Source organism: Equus przewalskii, chromosome 1 (genome assembly GCF_037783145.1).
Source record: "Equus przewalskii isolate Varuska chromosome 1, EquPr2, whole genome shotgun sequence".
In the NCBI taxonomy this organism is placed as follows: Eukaryota; Metazoa; Chordata; class Mammalia; order Perissodactyla; family Equidae; genus Equus; species Equus przewalskii.
The window spans coordinates 113,743,231-113,768,503 of record NC_091831.1 but is presented as its reverse complement, the minus strand read 5'-3'; the positions used below and the strand labels follow the sequence as shown (position 1 = coordinate 113,768,503).

Sequence of the window (25,273 nt, the reverse complement as noted above, 5' to 3'; positions counted from 1 at the left end):
GTGCTGGGGTCCTCTTCTTGCTGGGTCTCCAGACATGACTCTATCCTTCAATTACACTGTGATATTTACTAAAACATTCAATAGATTCAGTTAACCTCTTAATCAGAATTTCTTTGAGTTTTTCACTCAGAAGAATTCAAGAAGCCATTTTGGCTTTAACCACCTTGCTACAACCCATTTGACTGTTTTGGTTTGTCACAGCTAGCCTGAAAGCCTTGTCCCTAAAAAATGATATTGGTAGGCCAGGAATTCCTCAGCCTGATCACCCTTAAACATATGTAGTTTATGCATCTGTGAATGTTCTAATCTGATTCTGGGGGATTCTCCTTGGTTGTTTTATATGCCTCAACATTTGACCACTTACTCTATCAAATGAGGACATTGTGGGAAATTAAGAAGAAAGTGGCTGAGTGGAGCCAAAACCCAAACAGTACAGAACAAGACTTAGTGGGGTGAAATAAAACCAGCACCTTGTGGACAGGGCTGCATTTACACACTGTATTGATGTAAGTGTAATAGTGAGTGTTTTGTTACTGAAAACATTGAGAGGAGCCTGGGAAATTATAGAGAAGTGTAACAGCAGCAGGGAGGCCCAGATACATGCACCAAATACTCTTAGTGAAAACATTTGCATCCCACTGTACATTGCATCTGCCTGTATAATTTCTTAAAATTTTTGCTTCAAGTTTTCCATTCTGCATTGTTCTTACATGATAAATCCACCCATTACAACTCTAGTAGCAACCAAATATTCCCACTCACTGCTGTGTTATTTTGCTGTGTGTCACTCCCAGGACCCAGTGAGTCCTTTCCTTTCTTTAATCTACTCCTCACTTTTTTCTTTGATAGCCTCATAATTTCTAATGGGACAAAACTTTATAGTGATTATGTTCCAGAGTAACCCAGAATTACTCAGGATACAAGCTCCTCTGCCTTCATGGGCTCTTTGCTCTAAAAAATATTAATTATATTTCATGACTGAGTTAGTATAAAGAGAAAAACATTAGTATTATATTTTAAGTCATTTTCTTTGACTCAAAAGATCTTTGTTTGTTTCTGATTTTAGAAGCAATTAAAAGACTTTAAGGGGCCCCGAAAAGTATTGTGGACTTTTTTTTGAACCAGATATTTGGGGCATGGTTTCTATAGATAAACGCAAAGTCCAAGGTAATATCCTCATTAAAGAACTACCAGAAAAGTAGTTCTTATATGGCCATTAAAACATGGCCATTAAAAACATTCCATAAGTCCCTCCTCTCTGTAGATGTCCTTGGTATCTATATATGAATAAGCTCATATAGCTCCATCTGTAGTTCATGATGCTGTTTTCACTGGATGTGTAGATAACTGCCGGAGATTAAGAATTTCCAATCATTGTCCACTGGCAAGCCTAAATTTTGACACAACTTATTGATAGTGGCTTCTAGTTGTGTTGTATCTTTAGCAATGTTATAGGTGGTTTCAGATCTTTTCTGTAAAGTGAGGGGGACAAATAAGTTAATTTTTTTTATTGAGTTCATAATAGTTTACATCAATGTGAGATTTCACTTGTACATTATTTCTTGACTGTCACCACGTAAGTGCTCCCCTTCACCCCCAGCGCCCCCCCCCACCCCCTTTCCCCTGGTAACCACTGAACTGTTTTGTTTGTCCCAGTACTTGTTTATATTCCACATATGAGTGAAATCATCTGGTGTTTGTCTTTCTCAGACTGGCTTATTTCGCTTAGCATAATTCCCTCTAGGTCCTTCCATGTTATTGCAAATGGGATGAATTTGTCTTTTTTTCTGGCTGAGTAGTCTTCCATTGTATATATATATACCACATCTTCTTTATCAGTCAGTGGGCACTTGGGTTGCTTCCATGTCTTGGCTCTTGTGAATAGTGCTGCAATGGATGTCGGGGTGCACGTGTTAGTTTGGATTGTTGATTTCAAATTGTTTGGATAGATACCCAGTAGTGGGAGAGCTGGGTTGTATGGTAGTTCTATTTTTAGTTTTTTGAGGAATCTCCACACTGTTTATCATAGTGGCTGCACCAGTTTACATTCCCACCAGCAGTGTGTGAGGGTTCCCTTCTCTCCACATCCTCTCCAACATTTGGTATTTTTAGTCTTAGTGATTATAGCTATTTTAACAGGTGTAAGGTGGTATCTTAGGGTAGTTTTGCTTTGCATTTCCATGATGATTAGTGATGTTGAACATCTTTTCATGTGTTTATTGGCCATCTGTGTATCTTCTTTGGAAAAATGTCTGTTCATCTCCTCTGCCCCCTTTCTGATAGGGTTGTTTGCTTTCTTATTGTTCATTTGTGTGAGTTCCTTATATATTATGGAGATTAACCCCTGGTCAGATAAATGATTTGCAAATATTTTCTCCCAGTTGGTGGGTTGTCTCTTTGTTTTGATCCTAGTTTCTTTTGCGTTGCAGAAGCTCTTTAGTTTGATGAATTCCCACTTGTTTATTTTTTCTTTTGTTTCCCTTGTCTGAGTGGACATGACATGGTATTTGAAAAGATCCTTTTTAGTTCACTGTCAAAGAGTGTACTACCAATATTATCTTCCAGGAGTTTTAAAGTTTCAGTACATATCATCAAGTCTTTGATCTATTTTGAGTTTATTTTTGTGTACGGTGTGAGATAGTGGTCTACCTTCATTCTTCTGCATGTGGCTGTCCAGTTTTCCCAACACCATTTATTGAAGAGACTGTCTTTTCTTCATTGTATGTTCTTGGCACTTTTGTGGAAGATTAGCTGACCGTAGATGTGTGGTTTTATTTCTGGGGTTTCAGTTCTGTTCCATTGATCTTTGTGCCTGTTCTTCTACCAGTAGCGTGCCATTTTGATCACTATAGCTTTGTACTACATTTTGAATTCAGGGATTGTGGTACCTCTAGCTTTGTTCCTTTTTCTCAGGATTGCCTTAGCAATTTGGGGTCTTTGATTGCCCCATATGAATTTTAGTATTCTTTGCTCTATTTCCGTGAAGAATGTCATTAGGATTCTGATAGGGATTGCACTGAATCTGTAGATTGCTTTGGGTAGTCTGGACATTTTAACTATATTTATTCTTCCAATCCATGAGCAAGGAATCTCTTTCCATCTCTTTAAGTCATTATCAATTTCTCTCCATAATGTCTTATAGTTTTCTTTGTTTAAGTCCTTCACCTCTTTGGTTAAATTTATTCCCAGGTACTTAATTTTTTTAGTTGCAGTTGCGAATGGAATTATATTTTTGAGTTCTCTTTATGTAAGTTCGTTATTGGAGTATAGAAAAGCAACTGACTTTTGTAAGTTGACTGTGTACCCTGCAGCTTTACTGTAGTTCTTAATTATTTCTGTGAGTTTTCCAATGGATTTTTTGGGGTTTTCTATATATAAGATCATGTCGTCTGCAAACAGTGAGAGTTTCACTTCTTCACTCCCTATTTGGATTCCTTTTATTCCTTTCTCTTGCCTAATTGCTCTGGCCAAACCCTCTAGTACTATGTTGAATAAGAGTGGTGATGGTGGGCATCCTTGTCTCATTCCTGTCCTCAGGGGGATGGTGCTCAGTTTTTACCCATTGAGTATGATGTTGGCTGTGGGTTTGTAATTTAAGGCCTTTACTATGTTAAGGTAATTTCCTCTGTCCCCATTTTTTAAGAGTTTTTATCATAAATGGCTGTTGGATCTTGTCAGATGCTTTCCATGCATCTATTGAGATGATCATATGGTTTTTATTCCTCAATGTTGATTGGTTTGCGAATGTTGAACCATCCCTGTGTCCCTGGTATGAATCCCAGTTGATCATGATGTAGGATCCTTTTGATGAATTGCTGAATTCGGGTTGCCAAAATTTTGTTGAGAATTTTTGCATCTATGTTCATCAGCGATATTGGCCTGTAGTTCTCCTTTTTTGTGCTGTCCTTGTCAGGCTTTGGTATCAGAATGATGTTGGCCTCGTAGAATGTGTTAAGTAGTGTTCCATCCTCCCTAATTTTTTGGAATAGCTTGAAAAGGATAGGTAATAAATCCTCTCTGAAAGTTTGGTAGAATTCCCCAGGAAAGCCATCTGGTCCTGGGGTTTTATTCTTTGGGATGCTTTTGATGGTTGTTTCAATCTCTTTCCTTGTGATTGGTCTGTTCAGATTATTTGTTTCTTCTTGACTCAGCTTTGGGAGGTTGTAAGAGTCTAAGAATTTATCCATTTCCCCTAAGTTATCCATTTTGTTGGCATATAGTTTTTCATAATATTCTCTTATAATCCATTGTATTTCTGTGGAGCCTGTTGTCATTTCTCCCCTTTCTTTTCTGATTTTGTTTATTTGACCCTTCTCTCCTTTGTTCTTTGTAAGTCTGGCTAGGGGTTTGTCAATTTTATTTATCTTCTCAAAGAACCAGCTCTTTGTTTCATTGATCCTTTCTACTGCCTTTTTTGTTTCAGTAGCATTTATTTCTGCTGTGATTTTTATTGTTTCTCTCCTTCTGCTCACTTTGGGCTTTGTTTGTTCTTCATTTTCTAATTCACTTAGGTGTAATTTGAGATTGCTTATTTGGGAATTTTCTTGTTTGTTGAGATGTGCCTGTATTACGATGAATATCCCTCTTAATATGGCTTTTGCTGCATCCCCTATGAGTTGGTATGGCATGTAATCATTTTCATTTGTCTTCAGATATTTTTTGATTTCTTCTTTAATTTCTTCAATGATCCATGGCTTGTTCAATAGCATATTGTTTAGTCTCCACATCTTTGTCCCTGTCTCAACTTTCTTATTGTAATTAATTTCTAGCTTTATAGCATTATGATTGGAGAAGATGCTTATTTTTTCAATTTTTTTAAATTTGTAGAGGCTTCTGTTGTTTCCAACCTATGGTCTATCCTTGAGAATATTCCATGTGCACTTGAGAAGAATGTGTATTCTGCTGTTTTTGGATAGAGTGTTCTATATAGGTCTCTTAAGTCCAACTGTTTTAGCTTTTCAGTTAATTCCACTGTTTTCTTGTTGATTTTCTGTCTGGATGATCTGTCCAATGATGTGAGTGTGGTTGAGGTCCCCTACTATTATTGTGTTATTTTCTTCTATTCTATTTTCTTCTATTATTGTGTTATCTTCTTTTAGGTTTGTTAATAGTTGCTTTATGAACTTTGGTGCTCCTGTGTTTGGTGCATAGATATGTATAAGGGTTATTTCTTCTTGATGGAATCTCCCTTTGATCATTATATACTGCCCCTCTTTGTCTCTCTTTACCTGCCTTTTCTTGAAGTCTACTTTGTCTGATATAAGTATTGTGACAGCTGCTTTCTTTTGTTTGGCATTAGCTTGGATTATTGTCTTCCACCCCTTCACTCTGAGCCTGTATTTGTCATTGGAGCTGAGATGTGTTTCCTGGAGGCAACAAATTGTTGGATCTTGTTCTTTAATCCATCCTGCCTTCTGTGTCTTTCTATTGGAGAGTTCAATCTGTTTACATTGAGGGTGATTATTGATGTATGAGGGCTCAATGCTGTCATTATATGACTCTTTTCCAGTTTTCTTGCATTTCCTTTGTTTCTTGTCCCATGCGTTTTGGTCTACCCATTGAATTATGCAGTTTTTTAAGGTGTGTTTCTTCGTTTTTTCCTTATTTCTTATTTGTGTCTCTGTTGTGCTTTTTAGTTTAGTGGCCACCCTGAAGTTTGTTTTCAGAATCTCGTGCATAACATAGTCCATTTTCTGATGGCCTCTTATTTCCTCAGTCTAAACTGTTTCAGTCCCTTTCCTCCTCCCCTCCTAAGTTGTTTTTCTCATATCTTATTCAACTTTTGTTGTGAGTTTGTGGTTAAAGTAACAAGATTGTCTTTGTTTTTTTTGTGTTTTCCTTCCCTTTAGCCTAATGCTATAGTTGAGTATTTGCTATCCTATTCTGATTCTGTCTATCATTTGTCTACTTATTCTCTGTTTTGTGACCCCCTTTGTTCCTTTTTTTTCTTTTTTTTAGGTATGAGAGCCTTCTTGAGGATTTCTTGTAGGTGTGATCTCGTGGCTACAAAGTCCCTTAGCTCTTGTTTGTCTGGGAAAGATTTAATTTCTCCCTCATATCTGAAGGATATTTTTGCTGGATAGAGTATTCTTGGCTGAAGATATTTATCTTTTAAAATTTTGAATATGTCACTCCAGTCTCTCCTAGCCTGTAAGATTTCTGTAGAGAAATCTGCTGAAAGTCTGATAGGGGTTCCTTTGTAGGTTATTTTCTTCTGCCTTGCTGCCCTGAGTATTCTTTATTTGTCATTCATTTTTGCCATTTTTACTACTATATGCCTTGCAGTAGGTCTTTTTACATTCACAAATCTAGGAGACCTGAAAGTTTCCTCCACACACATTTCCCTCTAATTCCCTAGATTTGGGAAGTTCTCTTCTATTATTTCTTTGACCACACTTTCTGCTTCATTCCCTGTCTCTTCAACTTGAATACCTATAATTCTTATGTTGCATTTCCTCATTGAGTCGGATATTTCTTGGACACTTTCTTCATTTCCTTTTAGTCTCATTTCTCTCTCCTCCTCTGTCTGGAAGCATTTCAATATGTCTATCTTTGGTTATGCTGATTCACTCTTCTGTGTTGTCCTCACGAACATTCAGGGAATCCGTATTTTTTTTTTATCTCTTCTGTTGTGTCTTTCATCTCTAATATTTCTGATTGGTTCTTTATAGTTTCAATCCCTTTTGTGAAGTAGCTCCTAAACTCGTTGAATTGTTTCTCTATATTCTCTTTTACCTCATTGAGTTTTTTGATGATAGCTATTTTGAATTCATTGTTGTTTAGTTTACTTATTTCTGTGTCCTCAGGGCTGAATTCTGGGTGCTTGTCGTTTTCTCTCTGGTCTGAAGATTTGATGAATTGCCTGATGCTGGAAGGACGAGTCTTTCCCATTGTGATATTATTCGCTTGCAGTTACAGCCTATCGCCACTGGGTGGGGGTCGCGAGCCACATATTCTGAGCCTCTGCCTTCAGCCGAGATGGCGTGGTGCAGGTCAGAGGAGGGGCGCTTTCTCCTGTGTGCAGTCCCCGGTTTCTGATCCGCTGTTGCTATCGGGTCTCCTGGGGCTTGGCTTGATGAAGTCACCCCTGTGTGAAAGCTTTCATCCCGTTAAAGGGCTTCCCTATAGGCTGCAAGGGCCCTAGGGAGCCCTGAGTGATCCTGCGGACCCATGACCCCTCCCCCACTGCTTTCCCTCCTGGAGCCTCCTGCAGCAGTGACCGCAGTCTTTTGGGGAGGGATCAAAGATCTCTCTTACCCTGTTCCAGCTTCTCCAAGGGGCACTCCAGCCTCTCTGCCCTCTGTCGTGTGGCTGCCGTGACTCTCTGAGGATTTTTCTGCTTTCAGGGTATTTTCCATTGGAATGTGGTTGCTCCTTTTTGTTGTATGTTGGAGGGGAGAGTGTCTCTGGAAAGCTTACTCTGCCATGATGCTGATGTCGCTCCAAATAAGTTAATTTTAATAAACAACAATTAATATAGTTGAAATCACTCCTTCCAACTCAGGCTTTTGGAAGGTGATCTTCTTGACTCCCTCCTTGGGCACATCTCATGAGATCCTCTCTGACATCCCATGGGACCTAGCCTCCCACCTGCAATGTGAATGCCTCCCCTGCAGCCTCCAGTGCAGAGCTAGACTGACCATGTTCTGTGAAACCACTCTTGCTTCACCCCTGTGGTCCCTCATACCCTGGGGTTTCCCTCACACTTGTGCTTGATCATTGGACCTCTGACGTCCTTTAGTGGCACCAGGGGTCCATGAACACTACAAAAAAGCCTTGGAGTTCTCACCAGTGAGAAGCTGTTTCTCACAGCCAGCTTCATGCAGACAGTAGCCTCATCTATCATACTAAAGGTATAAGCACAAAGTTAATGAAAGAACAAAACCAACCAATGATGCTGTTGACTTATTTCCTGACATATTAAACCTAATGGGGATTTTACCCAACAACAAAGATGTCCCAGCAGCTGACCACGGCAAATAGCCCTGCAGACAGGCAACAGAAGAGTGAGGAGGAGAGGGCTCCTGCCTGGGATACTTGAGGCTAGTCAGGACACTCTGGGCAGCCACAATCCTGATGGCCACTGGGCACCCTGCAGAGGGCTTTGCTCTCCAAGCATGAGGATGCTCTTTCAAATTGATGGCAGGGGCTTGTGTGAAATATTTAAAAAACCCAATTTACCTTGAAATGGGCAAATATTGCAACATCGTTTTATGTTTTGCTCCCTCTGTTTTATTTTCATTTTGGGGGAATGTGTCAGTCCACTGGTGAAGGTAGACCCAGCCAAGGTTGGGATTACATGTGATGGCATGTTTTTGTTTCCTCCCAAGTTTGTTTGTCAGTTTAGGTAAGAGTTGGTTTTTTGACATGAAAGAAACAAACTTCAGACGTTTTTAGAACTTTGGAGAAGAGCACCTGTTCTTCTGTGAGCTTTGTGCTGCACTCCATGGTCCTTGAGCTAACGCTGGCCTCCCATGCTTGGGCTCAGCACTTAGCCCTCTCTGGATTCCTGATGTGGGGGGATCCCTGAGTGGGGGCTACACCTGTGCAGAGGACAGGCTTATCTGTCATTTCATGTCTCCTTTCCTATCTCCAGGGCTTGGACTTCGCAGGATTCACAGCGCACATGTTCGTTGGTATTTGCTTCGTTCTCCTGTTCTCCTTTCCACTCCTCAGACTCCTTTACTGGAACAAAAAGCTTTATAACAAGGAACCCAGTGAGATTGTTGGTGAGTGTAAGCACCTTCTCATATGGCCTCAGAGGTTACTACCACAATACTATTTTTCCTCTGGGGAAGTTGCCACAAAAAGGCAGGAGGTTTATCACACGTAGAACATCAGGGAAGTATCAGTGAGTGGATGCTGCCCACTCAGTATGTCTCTGTCTGCTTTCTGGTACACAATATGCTTTAAATCCATGAGCCATGCCTCTTTAGTTTTCTGTACAGTGAAATGTGGGAAGCAATGGCCGCTGTATACAGCTCGCATGTCATGACATCTTGACAACATCACATGTATACAATACAAATAGCATAGCTTATAGACTGTGGTGTTCTATTATGTTGTAGTTTGAGATTAAATGCGACTACAAAAATGGCAACATAATCCAGCACAGGGGATAATATACCATGTTAGTCAAGAGTGTATTCGGAGGCTGGCCCTGTGGCTGAGTGGTTAAGTTCACGTGCTCCGCTGTAGGCAGCCCAGTGTTTCGTTGGTTTGAATCCTGGGCGCGGACATGGCACTGCTCCTCAAGCCACGCTGAGGCAGCGTCCCACATGCCACAACTAGAAGGACCCACAGTGAAGAATATACAACTATGTACCGGGGGGCTTTGGGGAGAAAAAGGAAAAAAATAAAAATCTTTAAAAAAAAAAAAAGAGTGTATCGGTGGGCCACCCTCTAGCAGGAAGAGGGATTGTGGCCATCTTCTGGTTTTGCATTTTCCCCACTTAAAAATCTTAGTAGAAGTTTTATTGAGAATATTACTGACCAGGACATATTAGAAGCAATAGATTATTTCGGAGACAACCAGCCTCTCCTTGGCCAGGCCTTGTGCAGGACTCTGTGCAGGTTGCCTGGGTAACAGAGTGCATCTGGGTGACAGGAGCACAGTGATGAAAGTGCATTTCTTCCTCTCTGGTTTCAGCTGACGTGGTTCACACGTGTCCTCACAGAGCTTACAGATTGTATGTTTACCTCTCTCATCCTGTCTTATTCCTCTGTCCTTGTGTTGTACATGACTTGAAGTTTTCTTTATTTTTGGTAGGATAACCAAATCCCATTTCCAGATGAATAGCTGAGGATTTAAGCATGTTCTTGCCAGCCCTTCTGCTAATCAGATGGTATCTATACAAGGAAGATTTGCCTTTCTTTCACGTGTGACTTTTGTCTTCAGAATTTGACTATTTTTGTTCTAGTTAGGAAAACATTGTCTTATATACCTTCTCAATAGTCATCTGTATAAAACAAGCTTGTTCCTGGTAAGATTTAGTTACTTGCTTCTGCCAGGTAAATTGGATGATAAGCAGAAATTTCTATTTTAGGCCATATTTATCTACTGAATGCACAAAAAATTGGAGTGCCTTGTGGATATAAAAATGGTTCTTTAAACACAATCAAGCAACAGGAAGTTCCCAAGGCAGTCCCTCAGCCTAGACCTGAGTAAAGGCAATGTAAGTATAGGACGTGACCACACTGCCTGTGCTCCACCTGCTTACTGGGGACAGGCATCAGCATGGGCCCCACCAAATAGGTCCTGAGCTATTGGTGGTAAGCCTAGTGCAGGGGGGCTGTAGGGAAAGGAGGATGAGGGCACAGGTGCTAGGGGCCAAATGGGAAAGTCCTTTTGGTAGCAGGACCATGAAAGCTTCCTTCTATGGAGCATAGTTTACTTCATTGGAAGAGGACTGCATTTTCTTGATAGCATTGATAAATCCTCACCCCTTGGTGGTCTACAGAGCAGAACACATGCCTTTCTTGAGAAAAAAAGAGTCGCTGGATCGTGCTGTCCTTTTACAGCTTTATTAGGAAGGGAACAACTACAAGTGATTCCATTATTTCCTTATTTTGAAGAAAAATTTAATCAATGCTTCCTTTTTTTTTTTTTAAACAAAGAGATATTTTTGGCAATGAGATGCCTTGATCCACTTTTGTCATTGGCTAGTGTATTAGTTTGCTTAGGCTGCTCTAACAAAATGTTATAGACTGTGTGGCTTAAACAACAGAAATTTACTTCATTACAATGCTGGAGGCTGGAAGTTCAAAATCAAGGTGCCTGCCGGTTGGTTGTCAGTGAGGAAGGATCTGTTCCAGGCCTCTCTCTTGGCTTTTCAGTGGCCATGTTCACGTGGCATACTCTGTGTGTGTGTCTGTGTCCATATTTCCTCCATCTATAAGGACACCAAGTCCTCTTGGATTTGGGGGAACTTAATAACCTTATCATAACTAATTACACCTGCAGTGATCCTATAAGATCACATTCTGAGGTACTGGGGATTAGAACTTCAATACATGAATTGTTTTTGGGGGGGACACAATTCAACCCATATCAAGCAGTTAGAGGTATTCATAATGTTTTATCATCAACTAGTATATGGAGATTATGATCACAATGGATAATCAACAATCACAATGGATAATCTGTCTCTTGAAGCTTGTGTAGGCACAGCTGCACCTCAGTGGACAGCTGAGCAGTTATCTTTTCCAGTTGTGCCAGCTCTCCACAACCTCCCTGGTGATCATAATTGTTATATGTGTAGATTATCAGTCCTACTCCCAGGAATTTTGTGCTGTTAATAAGCTTTTCTGGAGAGTCTTATCTTGAGATGAATTTGGGATACATGGATTTAGAAGAATAGAAAACAAATCTGTATAATCAGTTCCTCCACTCTTCCTGAGTAAGTAGCTGAGAAAAGCTTTGAGTGAAGTGGGAGGGGATGGTTGGAAGTAGAAGAACTTGGATAATGCTGAAACCCTATGGCACTGCCAAGACAGGCTGTAAATCAGCACAGAGCAGGCTGTGCAGAGTCAGGGTGATTGCTCTGGGTCACTCTTGGTTGTAAGGACCTCCAATTTTGGGTTGCTTGATGTAACTGCAGATTCCGCAACCACTGAATATTTGAAAGGAGAAATCTATCTATCTGTCTATCTATCTATCTATCTATCTATCTATCTATCATCTATCTATCTAATCTATCTATATCTCTGTTTATCTGTCTGTCTATCTTCCTAGATAGATCAACTTAGACAGATCTGTCTTCCTAGAAGATAGGTAAATAGGAAGATAAATAGATTTCTTCTTTCTATATATCTATCTTTTAACTGTAAATATTTAGATAGATGGATAGCTTCTGCAGATAGATAGATAGATAGGTAGGTAGGTAGATAGATAGATAGACAGGACAAGCAGTGTTTTATGATTAACCAGGGGTGGATTGGTAGGAAGTGACTCCAGTCAAAGGTTAGTGAGGAGCAATCAGAATCGGCAAGTGTGAGGAGATGAGACCTGAACAAGTTGGTGACTTCAGACAGGAACAAGTGGACTCTACAAGAACCACACCAGCATATCCTGAATTGCTCTTGTGGCCCAATACTTCCCTGGTTCATGATTTTAATGATATATCATATCTCTTTCTAGTTGTTGGAGATCTGTCCTGTAACTTATCAATTTATTTTTCTCCTTTAGCATCTAGCATGGTTTCTGGCACCTATTACATGTCCAATAAGGTTAATGCAGAGATATAGAGGAGAATGACATTGATAAGACCAAAATGACATTTCAGGCTCATATACCAGGAAGATTAATGATATCATATAAAAATTAAGAACTTGAGAGGACAGAGAGTTTTGTGGGGGAAGGTGGAATGTTTGTCTGTGAATTGCAGTACAAAATTCAGAGGGCAGTATCAAGTAGCCCAGTGGGACCATGGTCTTAGAGCTTAGCAGAGGAGACAGGGTGGGGAAATGGCAGAGGAGGTGCAGAGGAAGTCCAGAAAATGAAGAGTGAATGTGCCTGGGTAAACTCAGTTCTGGGTGCAGGCAATGAGCTCCCTTCTCCTGGGAAAAATCTCTCTCAAATACATGCCCTCATAATTGATGATGTATTTCATTTCACAGTTAGGAAAACAAAAGTTAATGTATGGATTGAACTGGGTAGAGTAGCTTGCCCTATTTGATTTGGTGGAGTAGAAGCCAGCTGGGCTCTGGGTGTGCATGAAGGGCCTGAGGCTGCCTCTGGAGAGGACACCTGCAGAAAGGAGCCCAAGGGACCAGGAAGACCAGCTTCACAGACATGGCAGTGGCTGCCAGTTATTGCTTCTCCAAACACAGATGTGGAGAGGACTCCCACCTGTGCCCATGGGCCAGCCCTGGAGCCAAGCCATGCTCCTGTGTAGCCCTTCAAATTTGATCAGCTGTTTGGGAAAGTGTCCATCACCAGGATGCTTTGAAAGAATGGCCGGAAAATCTCAAGTACTTTATGGATGGGCTTTGAATGATATCCTGTACATAATGAGGTTCAGAGCATTGAGTGAAATACTGGCACTGTCTGAACCTTCACTGAAGCCTCGGCACAACATCTTCTCCTGTTCCCTGTCCCGGCATGGGGTTTTCATGCTCACATGTTAGAAGGCTAGTTCATTCGTTTTTATCCTCCTCCTCCTGCTCCTCCTTTTTATATTATCATAACCTCATAGGGTGTTTAATGAGGTGTGAGACTTTCCAAAAGGAAATTATGGATCTGTTTCTCTGTGGAGACTTTTGAATTATTCCAAAGTTTATTTTATTTTAGCAAGTTACAAAGTATCACTATGTACTGGTTGAAAGCATAGTAAGCATCTTAGTTCTAAAGAGTTTTCATCTTTGTAAGGGTTACCCTTTAGAGAAACCACATGTCAACTGAGAGAGTTTGAGTGCTCTTATACTCTGTGGTTCTCTCGTCTGAGTCTTGACTTGCTTCATTTACAGTCTGCCTCTCTATGCCAAGTTCATATTTGTTTTCTCAGTGTTTATAGTTAGGTCTGCCACATAGTAGGTGATCAACACTTGTGTACTGAATAGAGGGAGCTTAAAAGATGGTGTTTTCCTTGTCATTGAACTTGCATGTGCATGCTACCTCACAGGTCTTTGGATAACTGCCTGCCTTGCCTCCACCCTGAGCTAGTTGTCAAGTGCTCTAGTCCTGCTTGTAAGAGATCAGTACCTTAATTTCATCTTGAATATTTGTGATATGTGGTGTAGTGCATTGCACATAGGTGATTCATGAAAATATTGTGCTTCCTTATGTTTTTGTAGTGGATATTCTGAGAAATTTATATAGTATCTTTAATGGTAAAATAGAGGTTAAATGAAAATTTTCGTAAAAGATTTTAGTATTTTAGGAGCTGATGAATTGACAATTCATTTCTCTCTACTTTTCTATATCAGAAGGTGTCATAATTCATTGATGGGTGAAAATTTACCCCATTCTATTAATTTCAGTATTTTATAAGATTGTCTACATCTCTCTCACCTGTGTCCTTTCATAGACACAAGTTCAACTTGGGAGGCCTGTTCAGGAGGGAGGGCTTTCCTCGTCTTCTGCTCTTACCAAATGCCCTTTCGGGGAGCCCCAGGCACCACTGACTGAGAACTACACTTGTATTTGTGATGTTCACTAGATCTGTTTCAAAGATTGGACAGTATCTGGATTTGGGCCAAAGCAGGACCTGAACTACTGGCTGCAAGAAGTAATTTGCTGGGAGGGGAAAAGGTTGTTGGGTACTAGCTTTGATGTGCCTATTCAAGAATTTACTCTTCCCTCAAAGAGTTGCAGTTGCATTTCTTTGGATCCATGGTAATTTTTTAAAGTCAGCTTTGTCTTCTGGTCCCATTACAATAATCTGAATGCTAAGAAACCTCTGCTTTGGTTTGGCCCTTGGTTATCTGTGTGTCATCAGGTGCGTGTTTCCTGTTCTTGGAAGGTGGTGAGGGGAGTCGGGTGTTAGCTGACATCTGGGGTTGCTGGAGACTCACGCCTCGCCTTTCCTTTCCTACAGAACTGAAGCACGAGATCCACGTCTGGCGCCTGACTGCACAGCGCATCAGCCCAGCCAGCCGTGAGGAGACGGCGGTGCGTGACCTGCTCTTGGGGAAGGTGCTGGCACTGGAGCGCCTGCTGGCCTGCAGGCTGCGCACCTTCCGCAGGTATCAGGCCAGGCTGCTTGGGCCACTCGGTTTACAAAAGTGGTTCTCATCTTTAACAGTTGTGCTCAATGGTTGGATTGTGTCAACAACCTATTTACTACCACCCCAGTAGTGTCCCAATGTCATAGAGTGTACAAATCGAGTTAAAATCACTGTTCTTCAGAGTACTCCATGGTACTGCAAAATAGTAATGCTGGCTGCATGCCAGTGAGTAAGTTTGGATGCCATACACTGTGCTAAGCCTCTTGTGGGGCATTATTTTATCCAACCCTCCCTTAGCTCTCTGGAATGGTGAGAAAGCTAAGGCTCATAGAATCTGAACAACTTGCCCGGGATTATACAGCTAGGAAAGAGTGACGCCGGGGATTGAGTCCACACTCAGCTGCTGCCTGTCACACCTCCACATGTAATGCTTGTTGCATAACAAGAATCAAAAACAGTTAATATAACAAGCTAATTTAACAAAATATTCTCTCAGTATTTGATTTTCAGGGAGCTCAAAGAACACCCGAATCCTACTCAATTCGCTTTCTGGAATTTGGTTTTAATCAAAGCTGATACATAAAGGGAACCAACAAGTTGGTGAGATTTTCCTCCCGACTTGGACGAAGTGCTGAGTCCCAGCCTGTCTTCACCCTGGAAGTGCTGACAGGAAAAGCAGGGACCTGATCCTTGGGGACACTGAGGCATTCCTGCAGCGGAGCTGGGAACTGGGTGGAGATGAGAAGTCTGTCAAGGCAAGGGGAAATGTGAATCCTTGTGAACGCAGTGAGAATGATCTTACACGTTGCAGTTTGCTGAAACCAGCCCTGCGTTTCCAGAGAGTGGGCAATCAGGCTGAGGAGGAACCAGGTGCAGGGCCAGCACTGACTCTGGAAGGTCACACAGCGTGGCTGTCTCCCAGCCTGGTCTGTTAGTGGAGGGAGAAGGCGAGCATGTGGAGACTTGCTGTATTCAGAGATGCAGCCCAGGGTGAGGTGCTCTCTCAGCAGCATCAGCTCAATCCCAGCCCAGGACCCACCTCCACCCTCTGAGATGCTGGAGAAGCAGGACCTGGTGTCCTCAGGCTATAGGAAGGCCCTGAGTTGCAGGCTGGGGACAGAATGACCAACTTCAATAACATGCATGGATCTTAAAAGTAGAAACTTTGTAAATTAAAGATGCAGAAGTAAATTTCCCTGAATGTATTTAACCTACTGACCTTCAAGTTTCAGTGAGCTTCATCTGGTCTGGGGTGTTAAAGATATATTGAGTGTATCTCAAGGTTACAAATGTGAAGAAACATGTGGGCTCAGAGATTCACCAAGTTTCTGCCAGCTCATCCTGTGCTGTGTGAATCACAGAGAAGGAAACTGGGGCCCAGAGAGGGCAGTGGCTTCACAAGGCCACACATCACTGAGGAGCAGATTAGAATGAGGGCAATCTAAGGCAAGTGCTAACTCTGCTAGTCTTGTTTCCACATTTTCTTTTAACAAATCGTCCTCAGAATCATTTGCCTGGGTCTACCGTGATTCCCTTTAGGTCTGTGTGGTCAGCTGCCTTTGACACTTACTACACATGAGTGCTCATTAAAACTAAATTCCTCCCCCTCCCCCCACCAACAGCTTCTTTTCCCTAATTGGTGGGGGAAAAAATAAAGCAGTAAAGATGGGCTGATAGAAAAAGTTAAAAATAAAAGGCCAGTTGGAACCAATGAGGGGACTGAAACAGAGATGGGAGGGTACCACGACCAGAAGAGGGAGGAGGAGGACATGAAAGAGCTTCAAAATTGATTTTCAATTGATAAAAGTTGCCACTAAAGCAAGTGGCATTTCTTTCACTATTTTTTCTTTTGATTAGTTTAGTTGTAATGGTAACATATCCTCATTTTGAAAAAAAAAAATGAGAAAAGTAGAAAGTGAAAAGAGGAGAACAAAGGTGGCTTTTGGCCATTCCCCTTAGTCACGCTTTGGCCAGTATTTCTTCCTGATGTGTCCTGTGCTCATGCTCACACGTATACTTGCACACACTTCATTAAACATTCCAGTCATTTCGTGTATTATTTTTCTTTGGAAATATGGAGTGAGCATCTTTCAAAATCTATAAACCCAGCTCCACTGGGTACCTTCTATGACTGGAGTGCCCCATTACATGGCTGCACAAGGTGTCACATAGTGGACGGCGTCTGGGCCCGGAGCCCCTGCTAAACATGCTGCTGACTGCCACCCTGCTGATCTCACTGCGTGATATCACTAGGAAAATAGTGAGTCTGCCCTTTTCTCTTTTAGACAAATCTCACAAGAAGATAAAAATTGGGAGACCAATATCCAGGAGCTACAAAAAAAGGTATCATGGTTTCTTTTCTCAGGGATTTCTGACTCACCTCTTGAAGAAGAGAGTGATTCTTTCTCTTTGTTTCATATGAAGTTACTACTGGAAGTCGTTTATCTTTTTATTCCTGTAGTTGTATACAAGACATATGTTATTTCCAGGAGTTAATGGGGAAAATCATTTCTAGACATGCTAGGCTTATTTTCTCCAGAAGTTGAAAGTTAAAGTTTTTATGTTCTCTTTAAGATAGGGTGACCCCTTCTATGGTTAATGTGACTGCAGGACAGGTTGGCTGTACCTGAGACTCCTGCAGCCCTCACTGTTCCTGAAAGGTAGGGCTGTGGTTCCCACTGTATGGTGAGCAGATGGAGGCCAAGATGGAGAGGCTATGTGAGATGAACAGCTTTAGGGGCAGAGATGGGGTGTGTGTGTGTTCTATCATATGGCTCTTCCTTCTAGGGGCAAAGCTCATTTTGGGTCCTTTAGTTCATTTTCCTGCTTTGGCGGACTTTCTCAGCCCATTGAGGACACATAGTGTCCCTCTCCCAGCTGAGAGAGCTCTGCTCAAGATCTGCTGGGAGTCATTTGTATCTTTGTGAAATTTCAAATCTGGGTAGTTTCTTTCCTAGGAAGAGATTGAATACCTACTCTTTAATCCTGATAGGAACATTTTGTCTTTTTCTAAAGGAAATTTAGACAGTGGGGTCTTGGTGGGTAACACGTTCTTTGGGTCTCTCTTCCCAATCTCTGTCCCATTCAGATGGCTAGGGTTAGGAAAGAAAGGTGTGGCTACAACACTTTTCTGGGCCCCAGGTTTATACAGACCCTTCCCGCCTTGCTAGAACATGTAGTTCTGTCTACAAGTTAGGGAAGAGACTGTGTACCTCTCTGTGTACATAGTAGACAAGGATTGGGGAGAGGTGGAAGGGAGAGGTAAGGAGCTTGGCAATAGCCCTGTATTGCATCTAAGAGTTCTTACTGTGATAACCCAGAGAGTCAAAAGGAGAAAATTTGACAGACACTTAAAATAACAAATAAACACAAACTTGGGATCATCTCCACATATACCAGCCAAGCAGTGCTAGAACGTTCTTTGACCTGCCTGCTCCATCCATTTCCAATCCTGGGAATGGCCACGATAATACCCACTTTCTGTGATTAACATGGCTCCAGGGAAGGTTTGCAGTACCTCCCCTTACACCCACAGAGGTGCCATGGCCCTGTCCCCCTAATTCTCCATCATGGACTCATCTAGCAAAATTGGCCTTCCTTGGAGGTGGGAAGGGGAAGATGAATGGGGGCCAGCTGAGCCATGAGCCTTGGCAGTGCATGGGGAAAGGGGGCAGGTGCTCAGGAGGTGGCCCCCATGGCCTGTGAGTAGGGGCCACGGGCTTCAGCCAGAGCCGCTGCGACATGTAGGGATAGCTTGTAGTTTTTATGGCAGCAGCTTTAACTGTGTGACAGAGAAATCAAGAGAGAAAATATATATCTCTCTATCTTTATCTTTCTGTCTCTATACCTATATACCTATACCTGTACTCTCTCTCTCTACTTTTATCTCTATCTCTGCCCATATCTATACCTATGTCCTTATCCATACCCTCACTCATTCCCGTATCTGTATTTATATCTATACCTATGTCCATGTCTATATTCATATCTATACCTATATCTATACTCATATCTATATTTATATCTATATCTATATCTCTATATCTCTATATATCTAATTCTAGATAGAGAGAGACATAGACAGACAAATGTGCTGTTGGGATCACACTTATGAAAGGAGACTGTGTAGTTGTCAGTTCACATGGTAGAGCATGGTTCGCACAGGGACCTGGTAAGGTGGGGCAGGATGACCCTGTTCCCATCTGTGCTTGCTTGTTGGGACCTCACTCCCTGCCCAGCCCCACACAGCCGTAGCCCTTTGCACCCTTTGGGGACCTTGCCCCATCTTGCCCTGTGGCTCAGGACCACTGGAAGGAGGTCTGCAACTCCAAGGTTAATGAAGATGCTGCATAGCACAGCATGCCTTCTGGCACCTCTCCTCACCCCTTGAATGACTAGGCAGGCTCCCACGGGTGTCATCTTGGTGCTTAAGGGACTGCTAAGTGCCTTATAGGGTCCCTGTGAGTATTATGTGACAGGACATGATAAGAGCCTTCAGCAAGAACATGTTAACTTCAGTACTACCATGAGCAGGGGTTTGTGAATTAGGATGGAAAGTTGAACTAAAAGGCTGTGAGTGCACAGAACCTGGGGAAATGCATGTGTCTTGAAGGGCCAGGTCCCTGGAGGTTGTGTGTTGTTTCCCCAATGGCTTTGCCAGCATCTCCCCTAACACTGGTGATAGGGCTGGGAACACCTTAATATCTCTGTGTCATTTTGAAAAGCTATTTAGTGAGGTGTTTTATAAAAGAATTGTACTGTATTTTAAATTTAGTCTGTTTATTTTTCATAGAAATTTTGAATGCTGTAATCCCAAGTTTGTACAGTTTTACTTGTAATGCATTACCTTATCACGTTCTTTTGAGTTCAAGATGTTATATTTTTTGCCATAAGGAGAAATTTGTAGTGATTCAAGTCATGTAGGATCATGGACACCTCGCAAAAATCAGAAGATTATATCAAGTAAATGAGTTCTGTTTTCCTCTCTCACAGCACAGGATATCAAACAGGATTCTGCTTGCCAAATGCCTGATGGTGTTGGGATTTGTCATCTTCATGTTCTTTCTCAATTCCTTTGTCCCTGGTGTTCATCTGGATCTGGGTAAGTCTAATTTTTGTTCGCTTTTGTTGATAGGCTTTGCAATTGATGTCACAGTCCCGAAGGGAAGGTTTCAAAGCTTGTTCGCAGACACTGGTGAGGAGGGCTAAGACAGGAAGAAGGAAGCCTTTCTGCATTACCTTCCATTTTGTTTTCTGGAGAAGAAGGAAGGGTAGAGGGAGATGTATCTCCAGCCCCTGCTGTCTCAGTGCCATGGGTCCTCAGGCCCTCCAGGGTCTAACATTAGAAGGGATATGGAACAGAGTAGATATTATCATCTTTATCATACTTGATAAGCAGATCTTTAAAGCGTTCCCTGAGAAGCACCCCTAGAAGAAACAGGAGGTAACATCAGCAAGGCCACAGTACTGCAGTTTTGCAACTTGACGTGATGATTAGATGAGAGACTGTGAAAGGGCCAGAGAATTACAACAGGTCTACACAGCACCCCTCCTTATTCTACAGTACATCCCTTTTCCCCAGGCAGCAGACCCTGTTCTCCTACCTGCTGCCGTATGTTTCTCTTCCCTTACTTTCACCGCACTACAGCTCTCACTCCCCACTTTCTTAAGCTCTGTGTCGAGGTTGCAGGGCCTGACCCCTCCTGAGACATGGCCATCTTACACATTGAGCTAACCAGATAGCTTGTTAACCCCCACATCCTTCCACTCTCCATCAACGTTTTCCACGTTCCTTAGACTTTTCTTACTGATTTAACTATTTATCTCTATGGGGGCCTTTTTCAAAAGAAAACAAAACAAAAACCACGTCCACAACCCACCTCACGTAAAAATATACATTTATGAGAAAGATTTGAGGTAGTGTCAAGGAGTATTTTCTTTAACCAAAAGCTTTACCCATGGTTTTCTTTCAAAAGTGAGCTCTTGGGGCCGGCCCGGTGGCACAGTGGTTAAGTTCACATGTTCTAACAAACTCTTTATCCACACCTGAGAGCTGATCCACATAGAATCCTGGTGTAATAACGAAGAATGCCAAAGCTAGAGTGGTAAAAATGTCATGAATTTTAATTTTTTTGGTGGGTTGCATCTAGAAATTGTTGCTGCAGACATAATATAATTTTGACATTGTAAACCTATAATCATCATAAGAGTGTTAGATGGTCATCAGTAATATTGAACAACTACAATAAAATTGGTGTCTTGTGGGTAGAGGGGTTCTGTTAGGTAATTCTTTTGGGTGTTCACAGATTATTTTGTTTATTATTTGTTTCTAATTTTATTTGAGATTCCACTTTAAAAGAATATAGCATGCATTTTAAAAACTAAAAAGTATATGAGTTTGCATGCAATTTTGTTAGCATTTGGCAGTGATCTTTTTATAAATGACAATATGTTTAAAATTTAAAGTCATGTATTTAACTATGTGGACTTTAAAAAATCTTGATTACCGTGAAACTTTTTATTTTAGCCTGAGAAGTTTACACTTTTTACTAAGCTATAACATCTGTTTTTGTGTGGTTATTGCATCTTTGATTGAGGGGCTTATTTCTTTTCTGCTTTTAAATCTTCTTATGTTTTCAGTTAGGGTTTATGGACAAATGATTTTATCTGGGGATCCTCGAATAAATACATATATTTTCACATTCACCCTGATTGAAAAGTTAGGTGGACTAGGAGAAAAGTTTGATGACCATATATTTTAAGTGGAATACAATTTCCTTAGAGTTACAGTAACTCTTCTGAGGGAACAGGGGCAAAATCGATGTAAGATCTTCCCAGGGCTTCAGCCAATAAAGATGTGATTGTTCGTCTTTGGTGAAGTGCTGTTTTGAATGTGGTGTGCTGCACAAGTCGAACATAATACAACATGATGTCATATAACACAAGGTGATGTCACATCATACAACATGCACCATGCCACATGTGACATCATATAACACAATGTGATGCCATATGACAAGGTAGTCTAATATAACATTATGCACCATATAATACAATGTGACATCACATAATACAATGTAGTGTATTATAGATATAGGTTTATGGAATGCATGAAAAAACTTCTTGCTGGTTCTTATTGATTCCAACTTAATTATTGTGAGAATTTCATATGTGTTTAAGTCAGCCTGGGTTCCCCAGAGAGCAAAGCCTCAGGCAAAGTCTTGTGTGTGGATTGTTCATAGGGGACTGTGATCCCAGAGAAGAGAAGTGAGGGATAGGGAAGCAGAGTAGTGAAGGAAGAGAGCCAAAATAAGGCTGCGTTATCATCTGGTCAACATTATGGGCCTCTGGTTGCTGTATCCCATAGGATTGTCTATTAAGAAGTATGAAATGTGTCTCAGGTTGTCCATGGGGTTGCATGGGAGAAAGAGGGAGCATTTACCCAAAAGCTCCCATCGCCCATTGGTCCAAGTTTCTCCTTATGGAATGCCAACTTGTACATGCATTTGGCTGGTACATGCACAAAAGCCACACAACAGAGAAGCCTCAGTTGGGAAGCAGGTGTTCGTGCATGGGTTCAAGGGCAGACTCAGTCAGGGTGTACCTGCATGAGGACACATCCACACAGAGCTGGCCACTACCACAGGCTTCGGGTCAGAGACAGGAGAGCACCTAGGGACCCAAAGGTGTGCAAGAGGCAGAACAAAGTAAAGAAAGGAAAGTGAATAAGGGCCATGGTCACAATTCATGTGCATCTGGCAAAGAGATAATTCCCTAATGTGTAAGAAAGGATCTTTACCTCATAATGTACACAGGAAATAACTCGTTTGCTCAGTTATTACATATGTAGGCCCACACTCCCTATGTGAAACTGTTGGTGCCAAGTATGTTTCAAAACTCAGATTTTCTTTCTCTTTTTTTTTTGATTAACCCTGAAGATTGGAAGGAAGATTGGCCCTGAGCTAACATCTGCTCCCAATATTCCTCTTTTTGCTAAGGAAGATTAGCCCTGAGCTAACATTGGTGCCCATCTTCCTCTATTTTGTATATGGGATGCTGCCACAGCATGGCTTGATGAGCCTTGCATAGGTCCATACTTGGGATCTGAACCTGTGAACCCTGGGCTGCTAAAGCAGAGCACGCAAACTTAACCATTGTGCCACCAGGCCAGCCCCAAAACTCATATATTTTTCTCTGTATTTTACTAAGACAATCCAGTGGACATACTGAATTGTATCTAATGTAACACCCCCTAAGAGATTCAGGGCCAGGACCGTGTCATCCCAACATTAATATTTCTGCAGCAAAACATGAGTATTTATATAAGGTGGGGTAAATTAAGACCACAGATAGCCTCATTTCAGTTCAAATCAGGTTTTGTTGAATTTTGACATAAAACAAAATATTTTGCTTTTCTGAACTTTAATATTTCGGAATTATGGATAAGTGATTATGAAACTATACAATCACTGAGCTGGCTTTAAAATGTTATCTTTGGCCTTAAAAGTTGTAACCTTGATTAGCAATTTTCTAGGTTTCCTTCTTTGCTGATTAGTACAGAATGTCCCCCTAGGTTCTCTAAAAATATATTTGATTAGATTTTGGTTTTAGAGAATTTTCTGTAATTTTTTCCCTGATTATGGTTTTGAAATTGCTGATGTTCTCAATGTCCTTTGGTATCCTATTATTGAACAATCCTATTGTCTTTGTGAAAGTATTTTTGGCTACCAATAAAGCAATCTGCTTGATCAGTCCTAAGCAAAATAGGGGATTATTAGAATGATACTGTGCTAACTGTCAGACTCCAAGGGATGATGGGCACTGAGGAGGCATAGGAAGAAGAAACGCACCCAGACATTGGGCATACTCCTGTCCTCTAAACACCCTCCATTCTCTTCTCATAGACTCATGCTTCTCTGTGGACAATTTTCTTGTCTTCTGCTCATAGCAGAGTAGAGATGGTTTCATTAATTTCCCGATTTATAGGATCTTAATTTCAACCACACAGAGAGAAAAGGCTAGTTTGAAACCCTAATTTCCTGGTGAAGAATCTTATTGCTCCAATTGGGTTAGCTTCCTTTCCTAAACCAGAAATTATGACCGGGGGAGAGAGGCTACATGGTAAAACATGGCCTGGAGTGGCTAGAGTTAGAGTTCTTAGAGAAAGCGAGTCATTGTGAGCCGGACAGACATCCCCAAAACTTCCTAATATGCTTCTTAGGTGCTCTAACTTCTAGTAAGTAATTCATTTCAATTAAATCATTCATTTATTTAGCCAATCATTCAATTCATACATTTGTACAGCAAACACAGGTGGTGGTCTAGGGACTGGGGATAGAGTGGTGAACATAAAAACCAAGTCACTGCTCTCATAGGTCTCCCATCCTAGAGGGGAGATAGATCTGTATTGATTCATGTGAGGTGCAGTGAGGACTACACAGTTGATTAAGACACTGAGAGCTTCAGAGTTCTCAGAGTCTGATGCGGAGGCAGGGCAAGTGTACCGAGTTATAAAGACAAATAGGATAACTTCACAATCAAGGTACAGATAAACTATTATAAGTGTTAAAATGAAAGAGAACTAGAATTGGGGGGAAAGAAACGGAGGATGAGGAAAAAGAAGAAGAGAGGGAGGAGGAGGAGGGGGAGGAAGATGGGGAGGTGGAAGAACAGGAGGAAGGGGAGGAGGAAGAAGAGATCACATCCCACTGAAAAGGCAAAGAAATGTCTCTTGGAAGAGGCATCATTTGACTTGGCCTCTGACAAAAGAGTAGGATTTCAAAAGTTGAGGATGAAATTAAAGATTTCAACCAGATGGAACAAGTTGAGCAAAAACTAGGAAGCAAGTGAACCTTGTAGAAATTCTGATAAAAAACAGTAAAAATTGGCCTACAGTGGCCTGTACTATATGCCTGGCAACTGGATGGTGGTGCCCCAATGGGTAGGTCAGCAGCACCCTTCCCACTGGGAAGGTGGTTCAGAAATGTCATTGTTCTGAGTGAGCACACTTACCAGCCCACAGAATGGATCTGTTCTTTTTAACGGCTGAGAGGATTTGACAATAAGAAGACTTTGCTTTGACCAATAAAAGAATTTGTCTTCTAGCCTACCTGTTGTCTAACCATAGACATAGACTGGTAATGTGAAATGGTACATTATAACAAGAACATCAGTGTATTAATTTCAAATAAGAGCTGTAACTGTGGAGGGGACAGGATATTTGAATCTTGGGGTCAGTCAAAGGATTTGGATGTTTAATGGCATCATGCTGTGAGTGCCTATGAGTAACAGATGAGGAACTGAACCTTTGATTAAGTCACACGATCACCCAGTCAGTGAGCGCTGAGATGATCTAGTTTTGGAGGTCTTTCCAGGACTCCATGACCCCTCAGAGAAAGACTTTTTCTTTGTATGCCCTCAAAGTAGACTTAAGGGATTGATGACACTCACCTGGGTTGGAAGGATGATTTGGGCTCAGATACAGTGAGACAGTGGAGGGTCTCCATCAAGAAATGGAGAAGACGGTGAGGAAAGCTCCAGGGACAGAGAAATTCAGGAAACCTGATCTGTCATTATAAATGAAACAAAAATGCTAACAAAATCCTCA

General features: G+C 41.5%; 1 protein-coding gene across 3 annotated transcripts in view; it reads left to right on the top strand.

The window, feature by feature from the left end:
- OCA2 (OCA2 melanosomal transmembrane protein) overlaps nucleotides 1–25,273 on the top strand; it is a 359,156-nt gene that overhangs the window by 124,696 nt on the left and 209,187 nt on the right. For all 3 annotated transcript variants that reach the window (XM_070572284.1, XM_070572292.1, XM_070572298.1), the window contains 4 exons: nucleotides 8,597–8,729; nucleotides 14,538–14,685; nucleotides 16,953–17,010; nucleotides 19,660–19,768. In XM_070572284.1, the coding sequence (XP_070428385.1) occupies nucleotides 8,597–8,729; nucleotides 14,538–14,685; nucleotides 16,953–17,010; nucleotides 19,660–19,768 (448 nt within the window). The remainder of the gene's footprint in view (nucleotides 1–8,596; nucleotides 8,730–14,537; nucleotides 14,686–16,952; nucleotides 17,011–19,659; nucleotides 19,769–25,273) is intronic.